General features: G+C 40.0%; 1 protein-coding gene across 1 annotated transcript in view; it reads left to right on the plus strand.

Annotated features, from left to right (window-relative positions):
• Positions 1-9,476: 9,476 nt before the first annotated feature.
• Positions 9,477-26,165, plus strand: part of LOC146318893 (neuronal migration protein doublecortin-like) — a 37,826-nt gene continuing 21,137 nt past the window's right edge. The window contains exons 1-3 of the mRNA XM_084731098.1: positions 9,477-9,710; positions 15,718-16,143; positions 20,354-20,694. Coding sequence (XP_084587224.1) covers positions 15,780-16,143; positions 20,354-20,694 — 705 coding nt within the window. The 5' untranslated portion in view covers positions 9,477-9,710; positions 15,718-15,779. The remainder of the gene's footprint in view (positions 9,711-15,717; positions 16,144-20,353; positions 20,695-26,165) is intronic.

Here is a 26,165-nt window from a genome sequence, read left to right on the forward strand (position 1 = left end):
ACTGGTTTTGAATTTTTCAGAGGCATTTTTTGGTGCTTTGAGCACCACAAGTCGAGTGTCATTTAATCCTAATATCTCCAAAACTGATGCATGGATAAATAGTACTACAGGCCAGGGGAAATCTATGATTTTTTTATTTTAGGGTGAACTGTCTCCTTAATTTTACTTTTCACCACTGATTGCTGTACTGTGGTATTGAAACTTTTACTCCACTGCTGTGAAAATCTATGGGATCAACAAAGTTATCACAATTCATCCTGAGGGGGACATTAATCTGCATACAAAATGTCATGACAACTCATCCGATAGCTGTCGAATAACAGACACACTGAAGCATTCATCCTCTTCCTCAGCTCATCACCGTTGCTCTGCGTCTAACCTAATAACACATCACTAATGATACGTGGCAGCACATTTATTGTTGTCTCCTGGACGTCACAGTCATCGGAGAGTGTCCTCAAAGTCACCTTGAAACCTCAACCTGCTTAAATGTTGTCATGACTGTTGCATTTTTTCCCCTTCAGTGAGTAGTTCAACGTGTCCTCCAAGTCAGTCCAGCGCACGAGTGCATCTTAGAGCAGCTGGGCTTGAAGTGCCTTGCTCAAGGTCATGTTGACAGTTAGTGTTAAGGGAGGCGACAGCGAGTCTCCTTCATTTCCTGCACTCTGATTTACAGCTTTGCCAGGGGATTTAAACTGATGGCTTTCCAGTTTCGAGCCTATTCTCAAGACTGCTGCTGCTGCAGTGACTATGCAAAATGCTGAAGTGGGTTAGAAGGAGAGTGATAGATTAATGTGGACTGCAGAGATGAAGGCTCTCTCACTGCATCATCATCACTGTCTCATCATTTCATGATTTCAACTTGCAGCAACAGTGATTAGCAATCAGGGTCATGAAGCTGATTGTATTTGGCCATTTGAGAGTCATTATCAGTTGTCTTAAAAACACTGAAGGGATGGTTCACCTCAAAATCAAAAATGCATACAGTTCACCGTACCTGTACTGCTATTTATCCATCTAGATTGTTTTGGTGTGAATTGCCGAATTTTGGTGATATCGGCCGTATGGATGTCTGCCTTCTCTTAGATATAATGGAACTAGACAACCCTAACCATGGCTTGTGGTGTTCACAGCAAAAGAAAACAAAACATCTTTGAAAAACTCAATAGCAATGTCTCTTTTAGAGCTGCATTGATACTTGAAGAAACAACTAATTGATTAATTAAGAAAATAATCTGCAAAAGTAATTGTTAGTTGCAGCTCTTTTCAGAAAGCATATTCAAGATAGAATCCACAGAGTTTGTCTTATGTAGGGACTATTTTCTTCCTATTGAACCACTCTGGCCAACCATATTTCTGTGCAGAGGCAGCGTGCATCTACTCACGGACGACAGGTTACATCTTAGCTAAGGTGGACACCCCTGCCTACTTCCATGCACAGAAAATAGTTCCTACATAAAACTGCTCACAAAAAGGTTTGTTGATTATTTTGAATAGATGGGTCCTGATATCTGGAAAGAGACATTGCTGTTGAGTTTTTCAGTTTTTCTTTTTTTTTTTGAGGGGGTCGGGGGATGAAGCTTTGAGCACCTCAAGCTGAGAGCCATTTAGTTCCATTATATTCAGGAGAATTTGAATCTCCTGAACCCTGCGACTCACACCAAAACCATCTAGATGAATACAGGCCAGAGGAAAAATATGTATTTTTGATTATGGGGAGAACTGTCCCTTTAAGTGAGACCGTCTCAGTATATCCTCTGATGTAGTGGACACCAGATGGAGTCACATTGTGTGTCAGTCCAACAATGAACAAAGACTTTTAATGTGGTGCCACAGCGACTACTCCAACTCTACTCACTGCTGGGATATAAAAGTCAAATCCGGGCCTCATTTTGTTTAATTCACTAAATTATAAGATGACAGATGTATTTATGAGAGAGTCCAGTGTTTGCGTTTTATAGTCAAAGCCCCGCTTGGCTTCACAGTCACTCTGCAGTCCCACTGTGTCCCTGGATGTCCACCTGTCTCTCAGTGGCTTGGCCACTCTGGGCCTGTCTGCCAGCTTGTGGACATCTGTTTACTTCCTCCTCCATCAGTCGTCATGGCTGCAAAACCCCCTCCTTACCAGACCCCTCCCCGCCCCTTGCCGTCCGGCCTTCTCCACCCCTCTCTCGTGTTTCCCCCAGACACCAGCTGTGAACCACTTATGCTTATCCTGCAGTCCACCTCATTCTGGCCTGTCATATCACCGGCCAGCACAGCTCTCTCTCTCTCTTTCTCTTTCTCTCTCTCTCTCTCTCTCTCTCTCTCTCTCTGAAACTGTGCTGTTTGTACTGGTTTCACAACCCACAAACACCTAATTTAAATATGCACACTGAAACTGGGTGAAAGTGTACAGAATGTCCATTCAGCTTTGAAAAAAAAACCCAAATTAGATATGGGAAATTTTGCATGGGGTAAATGGAAGAGAGATAGGCAAATGCACTTTCGAACACTTCTATTGTTTCTGTTTACTACTGCAGGAAATGGCCACCAGATATGACACATGATCCCACTGATGTTTGACGCTGAAGATGTGTGTGCCAAAAAGGGAAAAGTCATCCTGAAATTTGGTGGAATCAACTAATCTTTTCTCATTAACTTAACATGAATATACATCTTTTTTTGAATCAAGTTTAACTTAAAATTTCTATTTTTTTAATAAATGTGTTCTTCTAGCTTGAAGACTGATGAGTCGATGATGAGTTGATGCTGATGATGAGTTGTATTATACAGAGCTGAATGATCTTGTAAAGAAATACGATCAGCATATTAGCAGACTTCCCAGCATGCATTTTTTTGAGAGGTAAAATTCTACTGAGTCCCTTCTTTTTTTTTTATAGTTTGATGACATATTTGCTTTGTATCTCTTATAAACTCTAACATATTGTTTGTTTTCACAGTAATGAAACCATTCTTTGCACTTGAACTGAAAAAAGTGTCTCTGCAAACTGAGAAAATTTTAAATGAAAACAAATTTATTTGTTATGTCTGTCAGTGTGACTAAGAAGTTGTTAGTTTAACTTAATATCTTAAGCTTACTGAACATTTTTCCTCAAGTATAACTGAATTAATAACAAGATTATATGACTGGAAAACTTCCTTTGCTTTGAATGATTACAAAATTACCTCAACTCAACTTGGCAGTTAACTCAAAATTTTAAGGCAATGTGATTATTATGTTAATTATGCTATGTTATGTTATGTTATGTTATTATGTTATGTTGACTATTTTATGTTAAAACAAACAAAGTCAGTTTTTGCAGTGACATTTAATTTCTTGGGTTGATCTACATTCTAACGTAATCTTTTTTAAAATTACATTTGATATCAGTATGTCAGCAAGCTGAAGCAGTACAATAAATTCTGTCTGACCTGACCGTGACATAAGCTGCTAAAGGGCTGGCATTAAGAGCGACTCATTACTAACAGGAAGGACAACTTTGTCTATGCTGCTTCACCAGAATACATCAAGTCCAACATTTGAGAGGCAGAATTTGAACAAGTTCAAACTGACTGTAATTACTGGGCTCTTTATTCAACAGTAATAATGTATGAAAGCATGTTGAGGTCATTTTGATTTTATAATAGTGAATAATTTCAGCACTTGAAAACTTTTATTCATTGCCATGCTTCTTTAAATTGCCAGAAGCAACAGTGGACTCTTTTCATATTGTGGCTCATTTTGAAAGGTAAATGTGTCTACGTGGATTGTGCTTGTGAAAACTCCATGTTTACCAGTCAAACAGTGACATAGTTGGATTACCAGCCCAAGATTAGTTACTTGTACATTTTAGAATTGTTATAGTTATCAAGTTGTTATCTTGTTGTGTTTTTAGGATGTTTCTATTTCCATTTCTCTCCAGGCAAAACATTAGTGAAATATGAGTTTAGAAAGAAGTTATCGGTTCAATCCAGGGTTTGACATTAACTATGACCTCAGGATGTTGCTCTGTGGCCACCAAATATTCCATGTAGATGGCTCCCTGTGGCAACCAAGTTTAATCCTCATACTGTGAGCTCTTACCAACACAATGTTACATTTATACAAGCATCATAATTCCTTTACTTCTTTTGTAAGTACGGGTCTACTATGCCTACTCAAACTACTTAAGGTTCAATTATGCCTCCTCTATGTAAGAAATAAAATATATTGTTTCAAATGGACTAACTGCTGCTCAGAGTCAAAAGTTGCTCCAAGGAAGAAAAAGAGTCAGAAGCCTCTGACAACAACAAACATGGCGACGCTGGAGGAGGTTGTAATAATGTACGTCTTGAGAAAGAAGCAAAAACAGAGGCAGTGCTGTGGATGGTGGGCGTCTCCGTGACCATTAACTACATTCCGACATATGAACAAAGAATGCTTTTGACTAACTAATTGACGATGTACATAATTTCCAGTACTTTGGGATTTTAAAAACTTTGTTGTGTCTTTCTTGAACTTTTGGCCACACTGCTACACTGCTGCCATGACTGCAGGAAGTACTGCTCCATTTGATCTACATTTTTAAGTTTTCAGAAAACATGCAAAACTACAGACAAAATGAAAGCAGAGTACGGACAGAAGGCTCTGTCTATATCTGTATGCACTGCTAATGTTTAGCATAAATGAGCCTTAACATGATCCTTACGGAGGAACCAGAAACACAAAAGGTAAACTATTAAAAAACAAAAATGGAAAATTTTGGAATTAATGGAAGCAGAAGTGTAAGTGGTTAGAAAGTGACACATCTAAGGTCATAATATACTGGGACATGTGCCACCACCAGCCACAAGTGTCACAGGAAGGCGGTGTTACAGTATGTAACATATTCGTATTAAAATGTCAAATGGTAACGTGTTATATACTTTGTTGGGTTGTGTACTTAAATTACCAAATGTTTCCAACAATGTTAAAATGCAGAGAAATACATAATTTATCCATGGTATACCTGTGCATTTCCTGTTGGCTGTTGCAAGCTTAGTTGCTGTAACTTCCAGGAAACATAAGACATGTCGGATACATAAGAGAGGAAGGAAGCTGGCACATGTGACTGAATGTAACTTTAATATAACCTCATCCATGACCACGATTTTTCTACCTAAGTCATGCCAGATAGTTTCATTGGTTGTGGTGGTTGGTAAACAGTGAAGAAAACAGCTCCCATGGTCCCACGCACATTAAGTTGCCTTTTCTGTATTGCTCCTATATAAATTTACATTTGGGCCACCAAAAATATACTTCGGCCACCAAATTAGGTGTTTGGTGACCCATAGGATCAGTTCTTATATCATTGTTATATATTGTTAAAATATTAATGTCTATTCCTGTGATCAATATAAAGCACTTGCTTAACATTTTAGACAATTTAGGGATATTTAAACTATCTGTGTGACCCAAAATACATATTTGGGAGCTTTCTTTTGTTTAAATCCATTTCAGACAGTCAGAGAAATGCATCTAACGCCATCAAAGCATTTAATGATGAATAAGGGGATTACGTGACCAGATTTGCAAAGTCGCTGAGTACATGTTCAGTTTTGGCATGAAACATCGTGTGACCCAGCACCATACTGAGAGCCAAACATCCAAATCTGCTCCTCTTCTTCCCATATGCCCCCCCAAACCTAATAAACCACCTCCTGCATCGACACTCTCTCCCCCGTCTCCACTGACAGACTGCAGGCAGTGGGCAATGGCCCATGGGGAGCTCGCTGAGGGAGGTGCGGAGCAGCCAGTGATCAGAGTGAATTAGAGTTATGCGTGACATGCAAAGGAGAGGCTCCAGAATGTGACAACAGCTGAGTTTTAAAGTGAAGCTTTTCCGCCTGAGGGGAGAGGAATAGACGACAAAGAGAGCGCAGCCTGCTGTGAAAAGAGTCAACTCCTTTTGTTGGCGCTTTAAAAACACAGACCTGTTATCCATTGGTCTTCTCATTTAAAGCAGGGGGCTGCTCAGAGACGTCTTTGGCATCAAAGTAGACCAATCAATTAATGAACATGTTTGCCACTGTTTAAATCATCTTTATCAGCACTCAGGGCGTGTTAAGATCCTTACACCTTCAACAGCTGCAATCCCACAAGCATTTGTGCATCTGTGAAGACGATGGATAGAAAACAGACCTTTTTCTTAAATTTCCATTTTTGTCACTTTTATATTTTTGTGTTGCTATATTGCTGAGGTTTTCAAAGTGGGCTGTGGGCCTCACCAGGGGGCTCAAAACAGTTGTGAATGAAAAAAAAAACTTTTACGTTAGTTAGAGCATTAGTTGTCGAAACAAGATCATGTAGAACAGCCAACATGTGTGGGATTTGGTTAAAGAGATAGCTCAGATATACAATATGTGGGAATTTTACCATTTCACCATTTTCCCAGAGACAAACTATCAACTATCGCTGTTAAAAAAGTTGTGAAGTACTTGAAATAATTATGATCATGGCAATGGAGATTTCAGAGACAAAGTCACCACAAAAGAGTATAAAAAAGGTAAAACAGCACTGATTTATCAGCTGAATATTAGTATTGGTTGATATTTAACTTGCTGACTACAATCAGCTTATCAGCAAATACAATGACGTTCACCAAAGGCCGCCTCCATGGCATCTAATACTGATGCCGCCAAAAAGCCTTTTTAACACGTGGTTAATGTTGTGAAATGGTCGCAGTTTGGGCAGGTTTAGGATAAGACCATGTTTGGGGTTGCAGTAAATATGTTGCGTTACATAATTTGCGTGACATCACTGATGCTACTGGTAAGACAAAAATCACATGACACAAGTAACACAATAATAAAAACGTAACAACATTTTGGTTTCACACAGGACATGAACTTATGGTTGAAAGACTTGTTTGTCTGAGTCATTCATCCAACCGACCTCCTCCAGATGTGGACGTCTTCCATCTTCATACTACACACACCTGCATGGTAGAGATAAACCATGATCTTTTCCTAAACCTAACTTAGTTTTGTTTTCTAAACCTAAACAAACTGTGACTGACAACTGAAAATATTAAATAAAAAAATATTTTAATTTATTTATTTATTTTTTTTACATCATTATCATATTGGCCCAGAATTTCCAGAAAGAAGGTCAAGCCAATAGCCAAGAACATCAGTGCCTTCCTCACAGAACCAACAAAATAAACAAATAAATAAATATTTTTTTAATTTTGCAGTTTCTTGTCCAGCTTGTTGGGACACAAAGATGGATCATTTTAGGAGAAAACACACATATTCATCCCCTGTCTGCCCTGAAGTCAGTGTAGTTCAAGCATTAGACCAAAGATGAACTTTATGCAACATTATACATTTGTACTGTGGCCCAGTTTTGAGGCCCAGAAGTCATTACTGCTCAAGGAATAACATAACAATGGAGTTCATTTGTTTGATGATGTTACATTTGTGTTTTTCTTGCCACATTCGAGCCTGCTGGGAGTATCGTATGAAACCTTTACATCTCACCTTTCCCCTGATCTATGACACTTCCTGTGGCGTCTCCAGCAGCCTGACAGAGCTGTCGGTGAAATGGATACTGCACTACAATAACTAGCACAAAGCCTCTTTATTAAAATCTGTTACATTGCCATGAGGTTGAGAAAAGTTAACACCCCCAAGCTTGTAATTTAATATGGAATAATGACCAGTGTGGGCTTTTTGGTGACGAGATGTTTTGGTTTCTTCGGGTTGACAGTTTCTGCCTGTGTGATATTTTTAAAATGGAACTGACGGCCGTATCAGTTTGCTGCATCTATCATACAAAGTGTATGCAAAATCAACCACAAACATTTGTTCCTGTCGTCCTCTGGCATCTGTTGTCATCTCCATCTCCAGATATGTTATTTTATCGTTATCATTAAGTGCAGACATGTAAAATTAACTCTGCATTTCAGTAACTTTTCCTTGATGTACTTTTCTTTTGAAGCTGTGTCATATTTTCGGGGGTTCTGTGCAGATGTTCTGTCAAAAAGCAAAAGTAAAGTAGCTTGGATGTGTGTCACATATGAGCTCTCTTGATGTATAGTCATTGTTGACTGGCTATAAAGAGGTAAAATAGTAAATATATGGTCCCCTGACAATGAAATACTCCTTTAAGGGAACCAGAAAGAGAAGTCAAACCCAAACACTGTAGCAGTGAAGCTTTTATCTTCTCTCAACAAAGAGCTCCACCAGACCGAGAGCATCAAACTGTGGTTTGTCTCAAAGGGAGACGACCACTTGTGATGATTTTGACTTGGACGGATGCACACAGAAATCTATGGAAGCCTATTTCCAATAATGTGATGAGGAAGACAAAAAAAGATAAGTAATTATAATGCAAAAAGAGAGAGAAAGATTCTCATTGTTTTGAGATTCTAACATGTTATTTTTTTTTATGAAGGGAAGGTTCACACCTAAAGATCTTGATCCTGGATCAAACCAATGCGAGCATGAGGCATTTCTTCAGTTTCCTTCCACCAGTCTGGTTTGCGTTCACAAAGGCAAAGCTCAAGTGGTCCAGAAAATGTAAATCCATACACTGACCCATACATGATGCATTTGTCTTCAGTCAAACAGCTGTAAAATGGTGGACGTTTCATTTCCTATAAATTTTCCACAATAAAAGTCACACTTAAGCTTAAGCAGTAAATTTAGGATGTGTCATGCATTCATCAGCAGTAACTTAAAAACAATAATTTAAATAATTCCTATGCAGCTGCAAGCAAACTGCAAGATAACTGCAAAATAAAGCAGATAGATGAACATATAAATAGGGACACAGGAGAGACACTAAACTTCAAACCACAGAGATTTAGTTAAAAGCTCCAAAAGGGCTGAGGGCTGAACACACATTTTTTTTATTATTATTTTGAGACACTCACTCTTTATTTAGAGAAAGATTTCTAACTTGTCATTATTTTGAGAATGTCTTTCATTATTTTCAAATACTACATTATTTTGATAGTTTCTCACTATTTTGAGATACTAAGTGATTATATTGATAAAGTTCCTTAATACTCTTAAATAAAGTCATTATTTTGATAAATTTTCTCACTGTTTTGAGATACTATATCTTTATATTTATACATTTTCTTATCATTTTCAAATACTGTCATTATTTTAAGATATAAGCAACTATTTTGAGATGCTGAGTCATTATAATCATAAAGTTTCTTATCATTTTTAAATAATCATTATTTTAAGATGCAAGTTAATGATCTTTTCTTCCTCACTTTGGCTTCCACAGACATCAGCAGTCTTTTTGATGTGACAGAAAAATAAAATCAGGAGTTTAAATCAGGAATTAGATATATTCAAGAGAAGAACATTTACTTTCACCTCTGGACAGGAAGTAGGAGTGCCTCACACACACATCATAAGATCTCTAATAGTCTTTACTGCTCATGTACCTCTGGTGAGGCTGATGTCAGCTCCACCCAGCAGCCCCACACTGACTGATTGACTGACTGGCTGACTGGCTGGTACCTCCAGCAGCATTTCCACAGTGGGCGGGTCCAGGGCTCGTTGGCTTTAGGACCCAGTGGCTCCTCCAGTGAGGCAGGCAGGCAGCAGCAGCGGCTCGGCTCGCAGACTTGAAGCAGACAAAGGCGCAGGGAGAGACGGCGTGCCGCTATCCTGCAGCATTCATCCACTCCCCCACGCAGGCTCACACTCCCTTCACTCCACTCCAGCAAGCAGCAGCAGCGACGCAGGTGAGTGAGCCCGCTACACTGGGTGGGATTATCCGCAGACTTTACCGGTGAAAAGGAGAAAAAAATGTAAACTGGGATGGGGTTCATTCTGGAGTGAGGATATTGGGATGACATTGTAGGTTTGTCTGAGCGGGGGGGAATAATTTTTTGGGGTTTTCAGATACGTGCTGTTTGAGCAGGTGGATGATGATTAGGTGTGCGCACACCCACCCACCCCCTTTTTTTTCCCCCCCTCCTGAAGAAAAACTTGCATTTTCTGCCGCTGCTGTTTGCCATGTGCCCTCACTCATCCTTCATAAATGAGAAGAGTGGTGCCGTGAAAGTTTTTCCTCCCTTTTGTGAGTGCGATTTCCAACCACCGTGGCTGTTTCTGGATGGATTCTGTGCTTAAATCAGCTTTGATGGAGATGAGTGGAGAGCCGTAATGTGGTGCTGGTTTGTCAGGAGTGTGTAGTCACAGGGGTGTTGTGTGGGTGGCTCAGGCAAGAACATAAAACCAGCCAAAAATATCAATGATACTGCAGTGTTGCTTTTTAATGCCCAGAACCGGCTTTTAATTTGAGAGAATGCATCCATTTTGCTGTGGTGGTGATTTTAATCAGCTATTGTAAAAGTATGACATGTCATTAAAATGAGAATCACGATTTAAAGGTAATAATAATTTAACACTGAAAAGATTTGTTAAGAGAAAAAATCAGTGGACCACATTGCCTCCATTGAGTGGATGGACTTTTTGGAGCCAGCTGCTCCTCCAGCAGGAGCAGCAGTGATGGTGATGTCACTCTGAAGGCAGGCAGGCACCCTGTTTGAGACAATGGACTGTCCTAGTTGATGCTCCACTGGGGAAGGGTCACTGTTAGCTCTGCCCATTAGTGCGGCAGATGGGATTGAAACCTGGCCTTTGTCAGCTGAGGAGCACCCTCTTCACACAAGTCCCACCCCTATCAGCGTGCCTCCTGTCATAAAACCCCAGTCAGCAGCACAGCCAGGGGTTACCAGGGGGATTGGAGGGCCCCGCCACATGGATGGGTGGCGGCAGCATGTTTCCTTCTATTCTGTTTTATCGCCTCCATTTGCCAGTGTGGTCCTCCTCTATACTGTACCCTATGCCACGCACCATTTTTCGTTCCAGCCAATCAAGAGCACACCTTGCGTGACCGATCAACTGTTTGAAGACACGATCAGTTGAAGAGTCGAGCTTGGCTGGAATGAAAACCTGCAGCCATACGGTCCTTTATAGATCAGTTTGGATATGCCTGATATAGGGCATTAAACCACAGAGGACAATGCAGGATTACAAAATGTTAAAGACTCTGAGCAAATGAGCGTTATTTGAGATTGTTTCATTCATTGGTTTGCATGCATGGAATGAAAAGGGTGAAAGAGACACCAGAGGTTTCTGAGGAGATATTTTTTGACTTTTTAAAATGTTAAATGTTCATTAGAAGTAGAGGTGTGTGACACGTTTGAGATCAATATCACAATTAAGGATGGGTGTCATAAGAATTCTGTTGATACGATATTGATTAGGGGTGGGAGTCTCTTGGCACCTTTCATCTCGGTTCTTAGGGCTACAGTGTGACAACAGAATGATTATTGACGCATTTTGATGCATCAACATAAAATTGTAAACTTTAAAGCCAGGGGTGCCAGTCAGATTGTATCTATCTCCAAATGCTCACACTCAGTCATCCTCACCGAAACTCAAGAAGCAGCTGAGTTTAGAACATAAACATGACACACATGTTAATGTCTGTTACTTTTCACTGTCCAATCTGTTGAGCTGTAAGGAATGTACTGCCCCATATTATAAAATTATTACAGGTCATCACAATGGTGAGAAATTGGTTTAAAATGTCCATTTATTGACTTTTCTGCATCAATCCATAATCTTTCAAGAGAGAATTGCGATGCCTCCAAGATTTATTCCTCCCGCCCCTAATATCGATATTGATATTGGTTATCAATACAATAGTTATCAGTGGTATTTGCCATAATTTAGTGTGAAAAATAGACATGACATGAAAAGATTCAACAGTTATTTTATTACTTTGTGAGCCTGTTCTTGATACCCATCGCTAATCACAATATAACAGTAGTATGATGTTCAGAGCTGGGGCTGCATCTAATGATCATATTCCTTATTGATTAATCTGGTGATTATCAAAATCTCATAATATGGTGAGGAGTCCAAAGTGATATCTTCAAATGTCTTGTTTTGTCTGACAGACCAAAAAAAAATATTCATGTTTGCATTGATACAAAACAGAGACAAGCAACAAATCCTCACTTTGGAAAACTAGAGAATTGGAATGATTTGGAATGAATTGGAATGGTTGATTTTTTTGCTGGAATACTGTCTGAAATGCATAATTGATTATCAGAATAGTTGCTGATTGGTCTTCTCTCATATTAGTTCAGTTCAAAGCGGTGAACCGTGTTCTGCTGTTTTGCATAAACCAGTTAAACTCTTGAGACATGAAACAAGAAGTGAAAAAAAACTTTTGGTTTCAGAAATTTGTAAAACAATAACACAACACTGTAAGTTCATGTTAGTATAATATAGTTATAACACAAGGTCGATAAATGCAGATGTTGAAATGTTGCCTGTCTCATTAAAAAAAATGACAAACATCCTAAAAGACATATTTTGTATGTGCTGTTAATAAGCAACTCAGACATAAGATGTGTTCAAGTGACCTCACAGTCAACAGTCAACTCCTGTAAGCCAATTATGACCTAAGAGAAACAATTGAGATGCACTGGGTCAAACTGGGCATTTAAACTCTTAGAGAAAGACTACTAAACAGATCAACATACAATAATAAAAAGATAAGTTTGTGATCCCTCTTTGGGAAGTTCTTTTTTGAAGAAGAACAGTACATTAAAAATGAGATCATGTCAGTAGAGCAGGTCTTTAATCGGAGCAGTGATAACTTCCTCTTTTATGTGGGTGGGTGTGGGTGTTTTTATGGGTGTGTGTCACTGTTCAGTTGTCAGTGAAAAGTACAGTTCAGTGGGTTTTTGTGGCTTTTTATGACTGATTTGTGGTCATCAGGTGGCAGGTTAACATGAAGTCCTTAAATAGAAAAGCTTCCAGCATTTGGCCAGTCCATCCTATAGCATAAGTGGTTTATTGTTTATTGGCTGACCAGATGTATCGTTTGCATAATTTCCAAAAAACAGGAAGGACTGGATCTCCTGTAACATTCAAATCCCTGCTATTTAGAGAAACATGGAAAAAACAGGGTTAACATTCTTTCAAACAATGAAAGCATAAAATATGTTTCAAATTTAGTAGAAATGCACTGACAATGCCTTAACTCTTACTGTAACACTTCCTCCACTTAAATATTAAACAGTCGGCTCTGAGAATCCATTATTTCTACTGAACAATGTACTTTTTCTGATGTACAATATAACAAGATTTTTCAAATCTGATCTTGTACACAGATCTTACTTTCAACCATACCAAAGACGACTTCTTGGATTCTCTTTAGTACTTAAATACTGCACTACTGATATTTAGGGAATATTTTAATAAATATTACAATTTAAATTTTGCTTGTATTATCCAACCATAGTATGGGTTGTCTGGCTAGACATATGCTATATATTTTGTTGCGTTGTTTACTTAAATTATCCTAAATGTTTCCAACAATGTCCAAACGCAGAGAAATATTAACTAATTCAAGGTAGCAGTGCCTTTCGTACCAGCCGGTGCTTGCTAGATGCTTGTGGCTGTAACTTCTGGTAAAACACAGGATGTGCTGGATATGTCAGAGAGTGATGAAAAAAGTTGGCGTAAGTGACTAAATGTAATGTGAATGAAACTTTAATATTACCTCATCCACTAACATCACTTCTGCCTGAGTCATATCAGACTTTTTAATCTACTATAGTGGTCGCTTGGTTAAGATAACTCCCATGATCCCACACTGCTTTATAACATCATCAAAGTATGTCTTTTGTTATCATTTTAATGTGAGAGAGACGACTAGTGACAGATCTTACACGTTGTACCTTAAATCATAATTGCATTACACCCTAAAAAATATTAAAATGGAAAGTAACTTGTATTTTAAATTTTAGTTTTGATCAATTGTACTTTACCTGAGTACAGATTTTCTACCCACCTCGGGGCATTTTCATTACACTGGACATAATATGCGCATATTAACAGCTGGACAAATGAACAAAGGCAAAGAAATTGATTGATTGCAGATGTTTAACTAACAATCAACAAGTTAACAAATGGTCTATCAAAGAGAAATTTTAGATTTCTACCCTTGAACTTCACTAGTTGGCAATGAGCCAGACACTGATTCATCAGGGCAAGTGAGACGACTGCTCACAGGTGTATGTAGGCGGAGTACAGAAGAAGAGACAGACATATCGTATGTGCACTGTGCTCTATGCAGCAGTTTAGCCAAAGCTGATAAGACACTGGATTGTAATCTCACTGTAAGCAAAAATATATGACCTCAATTCAAGAATTGAGCATTTTGATGCAAAGCACTGTGGGCCTAAGCCATTTATAGATGCATCTTATTGAATAAGGAATGATAAATCTACCTTTAACATTTGGTTTCTTTGCAATTATGTCCCTAAACAGCGTTTCTGTGGTATTATTTGTTTATCATCAGTGAGAGACCCAGTTAAAACGTGCCAGTCAGTCAAATAGTCATCTTAATTTCATCCTTGTCAATAAACCTATTTTTTCATGACTGAATCTACTTCATTAGAACCTCTGACTGTAGCTTTATGATTATTTAAACATGGCGCTGAAAGGATTTGTCTTACATCAGAAATTTGGTTCTGCCTGGGGCCAGAGGGTATCAAATCTACAGAAGGTGGAAGGCAACTGAATCATCTGGGAAGATGAATTTTTACTGTAGGCTTTCAAAGCTTATTTTAAAATTTAAAGGGTCGAGACTGTCATATTCAACACAATACAGTTCAAGGACTGAAATTCTGCACTGAAGCTGATGTTGTTTGAAGTGGTCACTCTTTGAGGCAAGGCTATCAGTCACTGCTGTCACAAGGACACGTTTGGATGGAGCCTAAAGACCAGTGTTCAAAACCAGTCCTTTGGTTTAAAAAAGAGTGGTTTTATTCATTGGCCTCCTGTGTGCAGATGAAACCATTACACTCAAAGAAGTTAAATGTCTGCTAAAATGAAATTAAATGAAGATGCATGGTCCTGTATTGGTACCAAAAGCTTATTGTACAAAAAAAATGTTTATCTTTACCAGTGAATTCTTCCAATGACTGATAACAAAAGTGATCCTAATATATTAGAGATTATATGATTAATCAGACCAAGTATGTTTGTCTATTGGTCACTTTATTCTTGGCAGTTAAAAGAGTTTGTCTGTTGCATGTTATTGGAACAAGCCAAAATAGTAAATCTGGGCTAGACAGTAGCATTTGCTAGGTTGCCATTGGCAGCCATTTTTAGAAACTGGCAACCAATTTATGGCCTTTGGTTGCCATCAGTAGCAAACAGTTTTTGACATAAAATAATTGGAGTTTGACTGTGGGCTGAGTGGTTTAATTAGCCCGTGAATATCACAAATGAATGTGCAGATTGATTCAACTTCAAAAACAAAGTCTTGGAGGCCAAAGTATCTTTGAGCTGGACAGAAAATTATACAGCAAAGTACAGACAACATACATCTTGATAAGTGACACATTAAATCCACTGTTTCAAGGTAGCATATCCTACAGAAGCACGGTTTGCTGTTATAAAGCTTTTAAAAATTATTTTTTGTCACATTTTCATTATTAAACTAATTGCATTGAATCTGAACTATGCAAAATTTAAAGTGACTAAAAATGGCAAGCACGTTTTGATTTTTGGCAACCAAAAGTTGCCGGCTGCTTGCCAGCCCGGCAGCCACTTTTAAAAGTTAGCGTTAACCCTGTAAATGACAATGTTGCATTATTATTAATATCAGTGTATTTTACTCAGAGATTACATACATTATTTTCCTTCTTTTCCTAGACTCTCCGGAGCTGGTCACCACCACCACACATCTGTCACAACCATCACAACTTTCAGTCATCATGGAGCTAGACTTTGGACATTTTGACGAGCGAGACAAGGCATCCCGTACCCCACGGGGCGGACGGATGAACGGACTTCCCAGCCCTACCCACAGCGCCCACTGCAGCTTCTACCGCACACGCACTCTGCAGGCGCTCACCAACGAGAAGAAAGCCAAAAAAGTGCGCTTCTACCGCAACGGAGACCGCTACTTCAAGGGCATCGTGTACGCTGTGGCCAATGACCGATTTCGCACCTTTGACTCGCTCTTGGCCGACCTCACACGCTCGCTCTCTGACCACATCAACTTGCCACAGGGTGTCCGCTTCATCTTCACTATTGATGGCATGCGCAAGATCACAACCTTGGATGAGCTAGAGGAGGGTAAGCATGGGACGCACCAGACACATTTGATTTAATGTATGTTCTTCATTAGGTAAGGGATCATTTGATTGTTTTTTTCCCCAGTAGAGGTGCTGTATTTACCACATTCACACAGTGGGCATTTTCTTTTGACATCATGCTTAGGGTGGGAAACTTAAATGCTTGTATCAGAAAGATAATGTCCTATTACTGTGTTCTAGGTTGCACAAATCATTATCATGTCATTGTTTCCCAGTTGATCAGCAACTGAAAAGAAAAAGGATAGTGAAAATCCAGAGGGACATGGATAACATATTTGATAATATATTGCTTATCAAATACGTCATTTTAGCTGGAAATACAGCGTGATGTCCCCTGGATTTTCACTATTCATTGTATTTTCAGGTGCTGATGGATTGGGAAGTGGTGACGTAATAAGCATTTGTCAGATTTTGTGCATCTAATCAACTTTCAACCTGGAACACAGCAGTACGACGTTATCTTCTTGATAAAAGCATTTGACTTTCCCACCCTGACCGTGACATCAGAGGAAAATGGCCGCCGTGTGAATATGGTGAATTGGGACCGAACTGAGACATTACAGGCCACCATGTTAAAAATGATCTGCAGTTTCATGCCAGTTTCTGTGCTGAGAAGATTTAGAAGTAAAACATTTCCACTTCTCAGATTAGAAGTCTTATCCATTTTGTCTAGACTCCCGTAATCTCCTCATATGATGTATCGACTTCTAATCCGAAGGGTTACCTTGGACATGTGTCATGATCCACTTCTCTCAACTTTTTGCTCATTATACATTTTGTTAAGCTATGAAGTTGTCTTGAAATTAAAATGAACATGAGGAAGTGAGAAATACATGAGAAATCTTGCCTTCTTTGAACTAAACAGCCACATTTGCAAAACACCAACACGTCCTATTACTCATAATAAGTCGTATTCATGGGTCTGCTTTCAAGTATTTGTTGAACCTGCTTATAAAGCTGAAAGCAGGTCTTTTATCTTGGTCCTAAAGGGCCTCCGTGGTCTCAGATTTTGCATGTTTAGCTTTAGACTCTCACAGGGGTTCATACTGAGCTGTAAAGTCAGCTCTCTGCAGCTCAGCAGGATAAATGGTTCATTTATAGACGACATTAGCATCTAATTCTTTAAAGAAACCTCACAAGTGTGAATTTTTCTGTCAAACATCTCCATCTGCACACACAGTAACAGTGGGTGGAAATCCCAATTAAGACTGCACCTTTTTTGCCACTTATAGTTAAACAAAAGGATTTTTTTTCTTAATCAGCAGTCGAGATATTTTACAAAGCGGCATTTCTTACTCTTTGTGATCAGTTTGTGTTTCTGTCTGATGGATGGAGGAGTACAATGACGGACAGCTTCATGAGCAGCTGCCATCATGGCTGTTGGTGTCTGCTGTACTCTATATTTGGCATCAGAAAGCTGATCAGAAGTGATTCATGTTCTTACATGTTGGAAAAGTCGCCAAAGATGATTTGGAATCCGTTTTGGTAAATGAATGAAGTCTGTGCTTGGCACCAGACAAGATGATCCATGCTTTGGCCTGCACGAGGAAAGCCATATTTTAGTGTGTGGATGCAGCAACATAAAGCTTGTATTGAAGAAAGTGGATGGGAATGTTATGAAGATACAGTAGAGGATTACAAAAGAAAGAGTTCTGTATCGTTGATGCTTGAGTATTGAAGAAAGCTGCGTTTGTTGGATACTGTTTAACCTGGCAAATCCTCAGTCATTTTCAATCAACAACCATCAATCAGATGTTTTTCAAGAATCATTTCCAGACCCAGTTAAATGACCCAACTTTAAGTCCTGGCCCGCTTGCTGACAAACATAACTTTATGAGAAGTGGGGCGAGGTGGACTGGGTGAACTTGGGGTAAAGCTAGAAGATAAACTGCAGCTTAATTTGTCCAAAATAAGATGATCATCTTTGCTCCTTGAGCTGCTTAGGGAAGCTAGGAGTGTGTGTGCGCCTCTATTTGCTGCATGTGTGTGGTGACTGCAGTAAAGAAGGGGCAGCACTGTGGGTGGTGGGGGGCATTTCATTGTGCTTCCTCTTGTGGGATATAATTAATTGCTCAATCTCCTCTGCACTGTGTAATCCTGTTTTGTGCCTTTGTCTTTGCCATAATTTCTCCACATTTGGCCTAATTGTTGCCTTCTGGATTCCCCCTTTTGTCAGAATTCTTCTTTCTCTCCATCTCTCTCCCTCTGCCGCATGTTGTCTTTACTTTAACTCCTCTCCCTGTCTGGGCAAGAACAGCACAATCTGCTGTAAAGCCTGGAGGTCGATAATGGCGAAGAAAATGGAGGATTATTCAGCGAATGGGATGAAAGATAGGCCAATTTAGGAAAAGTACATTTGCAGTGGGGATGTAGAATATTTTAAATCCCTTACTTTTTAATTTTGAATGGTAAAATAACCCCTACCCCCTATATGATTAAAATCCTCCATTAAATGGATCATTTTAATTTGGATTGTTATGAGGTTGTCAAAAGTCAGTGTAATACCTACATCAGATGGCGATCAGCATGCCCCCATTTTAGAGAAGTGGACAGGACTGCCAGTGTAGGAAGTTAAGCAATGTACTGCTGTGAACAGGGTCAGCACCAAAACTAACTACTTACTTAAGCCATCTAAAAAAAATCTATATCAGTTTAAATGAATGCTATGTTTAGAATATTTTAACCAATTTACTTTCCCATCTGACAGCATTTTCAGTTCTCCAAATCAACCAAACTCCATATGCAAAATCAGTAATTTCACTTTGCAGAACACAGAAGTTGCTGATCAACGGCTGCCTTGATGATCGATTGCTTTCGTGACTTCGGTGTTTTAAAACAACTAACTAACAGATCGAGGCAGTGGTAGAAGACCACCGACTCCTGTGTTCTATGAGGTAATATGACAAATTTCACATATAGAGTTTGGCTGGTTTGGATGAGCAGTATTTGGCTTCTGTCATGGCAACCGTCAGAAAGACTGTCAGCCACTGTCTCCTGTGGGTCGTACACTCACTATCAATACATACCTCATACAACCCCACTTCAAATATGTCCAACAAGGAAGTCCATTAGTCTTACAGCAGGCTTCATCTGGATGGATGAATGTTTAAGTCTAGGGAAACATGCTTTAAAATCAAAACACAATCAATCTTTCATAAGTGAAGATGTGTTTCTACTGTACTACTGTTACTGTCGGTGTGTGCTGTAAAGCAGATATTGTTGGGCTGATCTGTGCTGTTGTCTCATGGTAAAACCTTTAAGTTTCAACTCCCCTTTTTTTCTTCAACACTAGACAAAGATGTGAAATTTCAAGCTACAGCATGAGAATAAAATAAAATATAGAATAGTCTAATCATTTAAATGAAACGCTTAGCTTTTTTCCTTCCTCAGAACGATTTTGTAGATAGATTTAGACCACTAATATCTGTTTAATGTCACAAAGACAACACATCTGTAGGAGTTCAATTCAAAAGCAAGTGGACTTGCTTGAGGTTCTTGAGGATGTTTCACCTCTCATCTGAAAGCTTTATTTTATTCTCAGTGGGGAGTTTGAGGCATTTAACCTATTGTGGGGTCAGTAAGTCACATCTAACCCTTCAAGATGACTGGAACTCCTACTAGTCAAGTAGAACTGAAGAAGCCTTCCAGATAAGAGGTGAGATGTCTTGAAGAACCTCAAGCAAGTCCAGTATAGCTCCTGGAGATACCATGACCCAGGTCAATCTTAACAGAAAAAAACTTGTTTCTCATTCATCCCATTGACATTTAACACATTTTGGTGTTAAGATATCCAAATTCTGAGAGTCCTCCTGCCATTCCTTTAATCCAATGGGAATGAATTGCATTTGCTTTGTGGGAATGTGAGGATCAAAAACAACATTTGGAAAAACTCAAAGTCTGTATATGTCTCTTTAGAAACAGTCTGGGAAACTTGAAGCCGGGCTATAAACAGTTTTTATTCTCTAAACTTCCACAAACAAACTGATACCATCTGTTGTTTGTGCCATTTACTTGAGCAAAGTAAAATGAATTTTAGTTGGAAGTTTAGATCGATGTGAGATGAAATCCAAGATGATGGTAATTTGCCTTCCTGCAGGTTCAAATGGACACCTCTGGGACTCTCAGGTGTCAATGTTGAATGGCTGAGTGTGTTACAAACACACTAACCCAATTTATCTCTGCCGTCACAGGGGAGAGCTACGTTTGTGCGTCAGAGAACTTCTACAAGAAGGTTGACTACACAAAGAACGTCAACCCCAACTGGTCCGTGAATGTAAAGGCCTCAGCAAGCCAGAAGAACATGCAGTCCTTAGCTGCCAAGGCTGCCAGCGAGCCCAGAGAGAGCAAGGACTTTGTTCGACCCAAACTAGTGACGGTGATGCGCAGCGGCGTGAAGCCACGCAAGGCTGTCCGCGTCCTGCTCAACAAGAAAACGGCACACTCCTTCGAGCAGGTGCTCACCGACATCACAGAGGCCATTAAACTTGAAAGTGGCGTTGTCAAGAGGATCTACACGCTTGACGGCAAGCAGGTATGTCTTGCATTTAGCCTATGCCCAGATTACATCATGCTCTCAGGTGAAGACATCGGATCATGTGTGCTGCATTGGGTCACCGTATGTGTATGAAAAACGCTTACCCTCCCATTTGTTTAATGGATAAGGCCCTGTGTTCTAGGAATTACTGGAATAAAGCAGGTACGGTACAGTATGTAAGCAAAGCTGCACAATAGGAAAATTTGTGGTCAGAATTGTGGACAGTTGGTCATTCATACATCCACGCACACCCAGGCAGGTATCAGGATCAAAGCAAAGCAGGAAACTAAATCATTTGCTCGGAAATGCAAAAAAAGACAAAAATGTTATTGTCTGCTCCTTCCCTCAGTCAGCACTGACACGACAGGTTCATGAGAACCTCGAACATCCATGAGAACAATCTGTGCACACAATGATCTTCATTGTCTCCAGTGTTTATCTGACTCTGAGTCTGAGGCAACAAGCTCTCCTGTCTTGTGGTTCAGGTCATTAGTATCCTGTCCAGTGGCCTTTGTTGTGGAGTTTTTAGGCTATTGGTATTTCTCAGTTGTCATTGAAAAGCTCAAAAGTCCTGGGAAGTTCTCTCTTCCATTCATTATGGTGGACCATAAAGAGCCAAGCCCTGTATTGTTGTTTGATCATTTTGTCCCCATTGTTACTCTATTTAGGCTGGTGCATGCTGGTGTTTTAGTAAAAGGGTGAGAAAATGGATCTAGAAAAACCTTTATGTCAATGAAACTCAAGTCTCAAACTCAAACTCAAGTCATGGCACTGAAGCTTGTAAACTTTACTCTGAGTCCTTTATGTTATTTGTGCACACGAATATTGTGGAATATGAAAAATCCCATGCAGACAATTCAAACTGGACAAAATGTGGCAAGTATAATACAGTTTTTGTTGTTAATAAGCTTGCTCAGACACACCTGATGTTTGAGGTAAAACATTTTTGGAAGAAAATGATCAGCTTCCAGTTATCAGGCTGTCAGTCTCTCAAGACGCTGCCACATTAGGTTGGTTGGCATAAATTCCCATTTTGAGATGCTGCGTTAGTTGCATGTTGAGGATCAAAATGCAGACATTTCTTGTGTCATATAACAGAAGCCACAGAATACAGGGCAGAGTGTCTTTAATAACCTTGACTGTTCTCTGGTGCTCAGTTAAGGGACCCTTTGGCTGTTGAAGCCAAACAGAAATCAGGGCAGTGCAATCCCCACAAGATGGACAAAAAAAAAAAACAGCAGGAAAGAAATGTAGTTTCCACTGGCTGGCTGTGGGCAAGAGAAATGTGCATTGACATCATACCTTTATTTTGCATACGTAAAAGTTAAGGTGGGTTCACACCTAAAGGTTCCTGAATTGAACCAATGTGAGCATAATACAGTTTCAGTTTTCCAGCTGATTGTTTGTTTCACAAAGGCAAAACTGTAACAGTCCAGAGACACAACTCACAGTTGGAAATGTTGTTTAATTATTGGGCATACAGATGTCAAGTAAAAAGACAAGAAACCTGCCAGGTTCTGGAGCGGATGTCAGTGGACTTTAGAGGACCGCACACATGAATGTCTCATAAAACAGTGGGTATTAAATAATTTCATAATGCAGACATTTCTCAGTCCAGGTTTGCCCCCTGCCGGTCCACATTTTTCAAGCAAGCGTGCTACTAGTTCAGTCATCACCAAAACAAGAAGGAACATGTATTTTAACCAATGAAATGACACACACAATGATACGCTTGTGTGACTGGTTTGTACTGCTGTACTGCTCCAGACTGTGAACACCCCTTTGAGGCAGACCAGAGGACGGTTGTTTGGTCTGCACCAGAGTTCGAGTCTAGCGTTCACATCAACCCAAACGAAATACACAAAGGGCGTAAACGCTCCAGGTTTCAGTTCAGCTGGATTGAAAAAGGCTGGTGTGAACTCGCCCTAAGAGACTAAAGGTAATACAGTGTCTCCTGAATTAAAAAAAAGGCTCAAGATTAACATCTAAGCTGTATCTCAATTCAGTAGTACTATTATAATAAAGTACATTCATTTCTTGAAAAAAAAAAGAGAGATGAGAGGTTTTTTTCCTGATTGTCCTCCTATAGTTTCTTGTGTAGCCTTGTATCTACAGTAAAACCATGAATATTAGCTGAGTACTCACTGAACAGACGTAAAATGTTGAATGGGAAGTGGGACCCAGCTGTAAATTCAGCTGGAACAAAAGCACAGGAATGGCGAAAGCTGATCAAATGATCCATTTGAGGCACACAGCACACTTTAACTTTACCTAAAAGTCACTCCCCGGGGAAGACTATTGTTTTCTCAACACAGTGGCTAAAAGGACATGATGTTTTATTCATGTGCGTGCTTTATTGGAGCAGCGTGGAGGGACAACCACAGCCACCGTGCAGGGTCACCCACCTGGAAGGCCATGGAAAGGTCTGTGAAATGGACCGTCTACTGTATCCTTTGTAACAAATGTGAGCTACTTTATAAAGTAATAAATAAAATGTGAGCGAGTTGTGTGGTCCAATAAAAACATTTGAAGATGAATCGGGCTGCACGGTCGAAATCTGGTCATCAGTCGTATTCTGTCCAGTAGGGAGAGATCTTCTGACTACAAAGTCTGACAAATTGATCTTTTCTTTTGATAATTTCAGAACCCACACCTGTAATTGTCTGCATGGATCAAATACTTGTGCTTTCCACACTATTGTGAATCACAGATAATTAACAGAGGCAGAGATGTGGAGCAAGCGTGAAAGCATGTGTGGATACGAACACGGACATCTGTTCCTCAGTCCTCTCTTTGATATGGTTAAATGTTCGCTAATTCTCCTGCGGGGACCTTTTTCCTGTATTATTCATTACAAGATGGACTGGGGATCATGCCCTGCTGAGTTCCTTTAGGTGTTGTACTTCTTCGTTTTGTTTTTTTTTTTGCCTTCCCCTGTATTAATAAGGCCGGAATCACATGTGGCTTGGAGGAGGGGAGGTGCGCTGAAATGATAGATGGGGGAATTTGATTTTAATGCTCTCTCCCAGGGGTGCAGTCTGGCTGCCCCGGGTCTTGTACCGTTTTTTCTTACAGAAACACTTGCTAAGATGTTTGGGTATGGTAATCACTTTATAAAATATGACTTTTATGTTAAAATTTCATGCTTTTTTATCTTTGTGGTTGGGTTGTGGTTAGATCTTGCTTGAATTTTTCCATGCATTTTTAATGATGTGTTTCCACAAAATGAACTTAACAGCCACCATATGGTAGCTTTACCAATCTGGGCACATTCTGTAATCATCACTGTAGATATATAGATTAATTATTTCATGATTAGAGTCCACTGATCACCTGACTCGTGTCAGGGACTCCCAGTTTTCATCGCAATGCACAGAATAGTGTGAAATGCTGCTGCTGCACACATTATTGCGGCGTCTTTGTGTGCAGAGGCACACTGCAGCTGCTCTGTGGTGGAGGTGATATGGTAGAAGCAATATTGATGCAGTGCCCGCCCCTCCCTGACTCTGCGCCGCCGATCCTCCTCTTCCCATTCCATTGCGATAGCTGCTGGGACCGGTTGCTAGGAGACCACATCCCGGGCACAAAGAGAGCCCAGCTGGTGTGGACTGGTCTGTCAGATACCACATCCTGTAGTGGGTGTGAGAGTTTACTATCAATGCAAGCCTTTGGTTTTAAAAAATCACATGTCATGTTTTTTTTTACCTGTATACATTTCATAATTGAGTGTGAATTGAAAGCATCATGGAGCATGTGCATGTGTAAATTTTTTAAAGCATCAGTTTTGATATAAAGGGTGATTCAGGTTGTGTTTCTGTAGAATTTTTGAAATGCCTACTTTTCACTCTTGATTTTCCTCTTTTCCTTTGGAGCTGTGTAGACTCTAAAGACAGCCTGCCCTCCTCTCTTTGTCAGTGTTGTGAACAAAATCACTCCCATTTTCCCCTCAAATGCTGGTGCTTTTCACTTCAATCGGGAAGGGTGGGGCCAGTGGATTCAGGACTCATTTTCCATTCTTGGAGCAAATTAGGATCGTTTTATTTTCGCTGATGGGTAATAATTATTCCCGGTGCCTTTAAAAAAAAAAAAAAAAACTTGATTTGCCCTCACTGCTTCTAAAGGCTGCATTAAATCGGGGAGAGTTTATTTAATTGCTGGCAGCCATTTTGTATTCACTCCTTTTTGATGAGAGGTGTCTGCACAGGAGAATAGTTCCTGATTTGCATTAAAGATCTGCTGCTTGTTTATCTGAATTGCACTTTGAGGGGGTTTTCGTCTAATAGATGCCAAATCCAAATGTCAGTTGTGCGATGTGTTGAAGGTACATTGAGTACCTGTATCTTATTAATGATCTTGACCAGTCTGCAGCATTGCCGAGGGCTCTTTAGCAGATTTTGAATCATGGTTTTCGTTTAAGTCCTCTTTTAAAATTGATTTGTCAACAAAGAGCCGCAGAAGAAAAGAAATGGATGCTTCAGGCGTGCTTCAGGCACAAGGTCACACTGTTATTGTTAGAGAACAAAAGATTCCAATTTGCTTTAAAAGTTAATAAGTCGTGCAGTGAAATTATTCACAGAATGGGATATGGATACAGGCATGGGCTCAGGGCTTCTTAACGACTAAAATACATCCAGGAATAGGGAAGAAAAGCCTGCTTTTCCTCGGTTATCAGTGCTCTCACAGTCTGCCTGCTCTTTGCCATGCTGCAGAAGCAGTTGTCATGGCAATAAGCTCCGCCGTGATGGATTCAGTTTGTGACAATGGCTGTAATACGCTGAGTGTGCTCTTTACATTGGGTCTTACCTGCTTGCTCTCTGCTCCTCACCCTTCAACACAGCTCACTGCAGACACATTTCACTCACACCCACCCACCCACACACACGCACACACACACACACGCACACACACACACACATAGCATTAACAGGAGGCAGACAGTCAGGCTGACAGAGGGGCGTGGTCCCCATGATGAAGCATCTTGAGCAAGCAAGAAGCCTGAATCCCCACACACACACTGAGCTCCCCTCCTCCGTTCCTGCACGAGCACCACATCAACAAGTGAGCATGACCTGGGGGGGAAAAGGAGGAAGCCCAATTTAATAATGCTAAGGCCACATCAGTCAGCCAAATGGAAAGCCTGCTTCCTCAGGGTTGGGGAGGGGTGGGGTTAAAACAACATCGTGCACCAGCTGCTCCCCATGACTGCGCAGATATCGCTGCCTAACTGGCTCATCTGTGCTCCAAATGCATCCGGAGCACCTACAGTAACACACAGACACTGTGCCAGTGCACCAAGGTCACAGATGGGTCAGAAAGGCAACTGGATACAGCAATCATCGTTAGAATCAGACAAATCACTGCCGTGCTCATATAAATGGGTTTCTTTTATATTTTCATCTACTAGATTTGATTTATTTCCCCTATTTATCTCCTGAATAAGCTGTTGCTACAAAAGCAAGATTTTCAAG

The sequence above is a fragment of the Lutjanus erythropterus genome, chromosome 11 (genome assembly GCF_056507025.1).
Source record: "Lutjanus erythropterus isolate fLutEry1 chromosome 11, fLutEry1.hap2, whole genome shotgun sequence".
NCBI classification, from domain to species: domain Eukaryota; kingdom Metazoa; phylum Chordata; class Actinopteri; order Lutjaniformes; family Lutjanidae; genus Lutjanus; species Lutjanus erythropterus.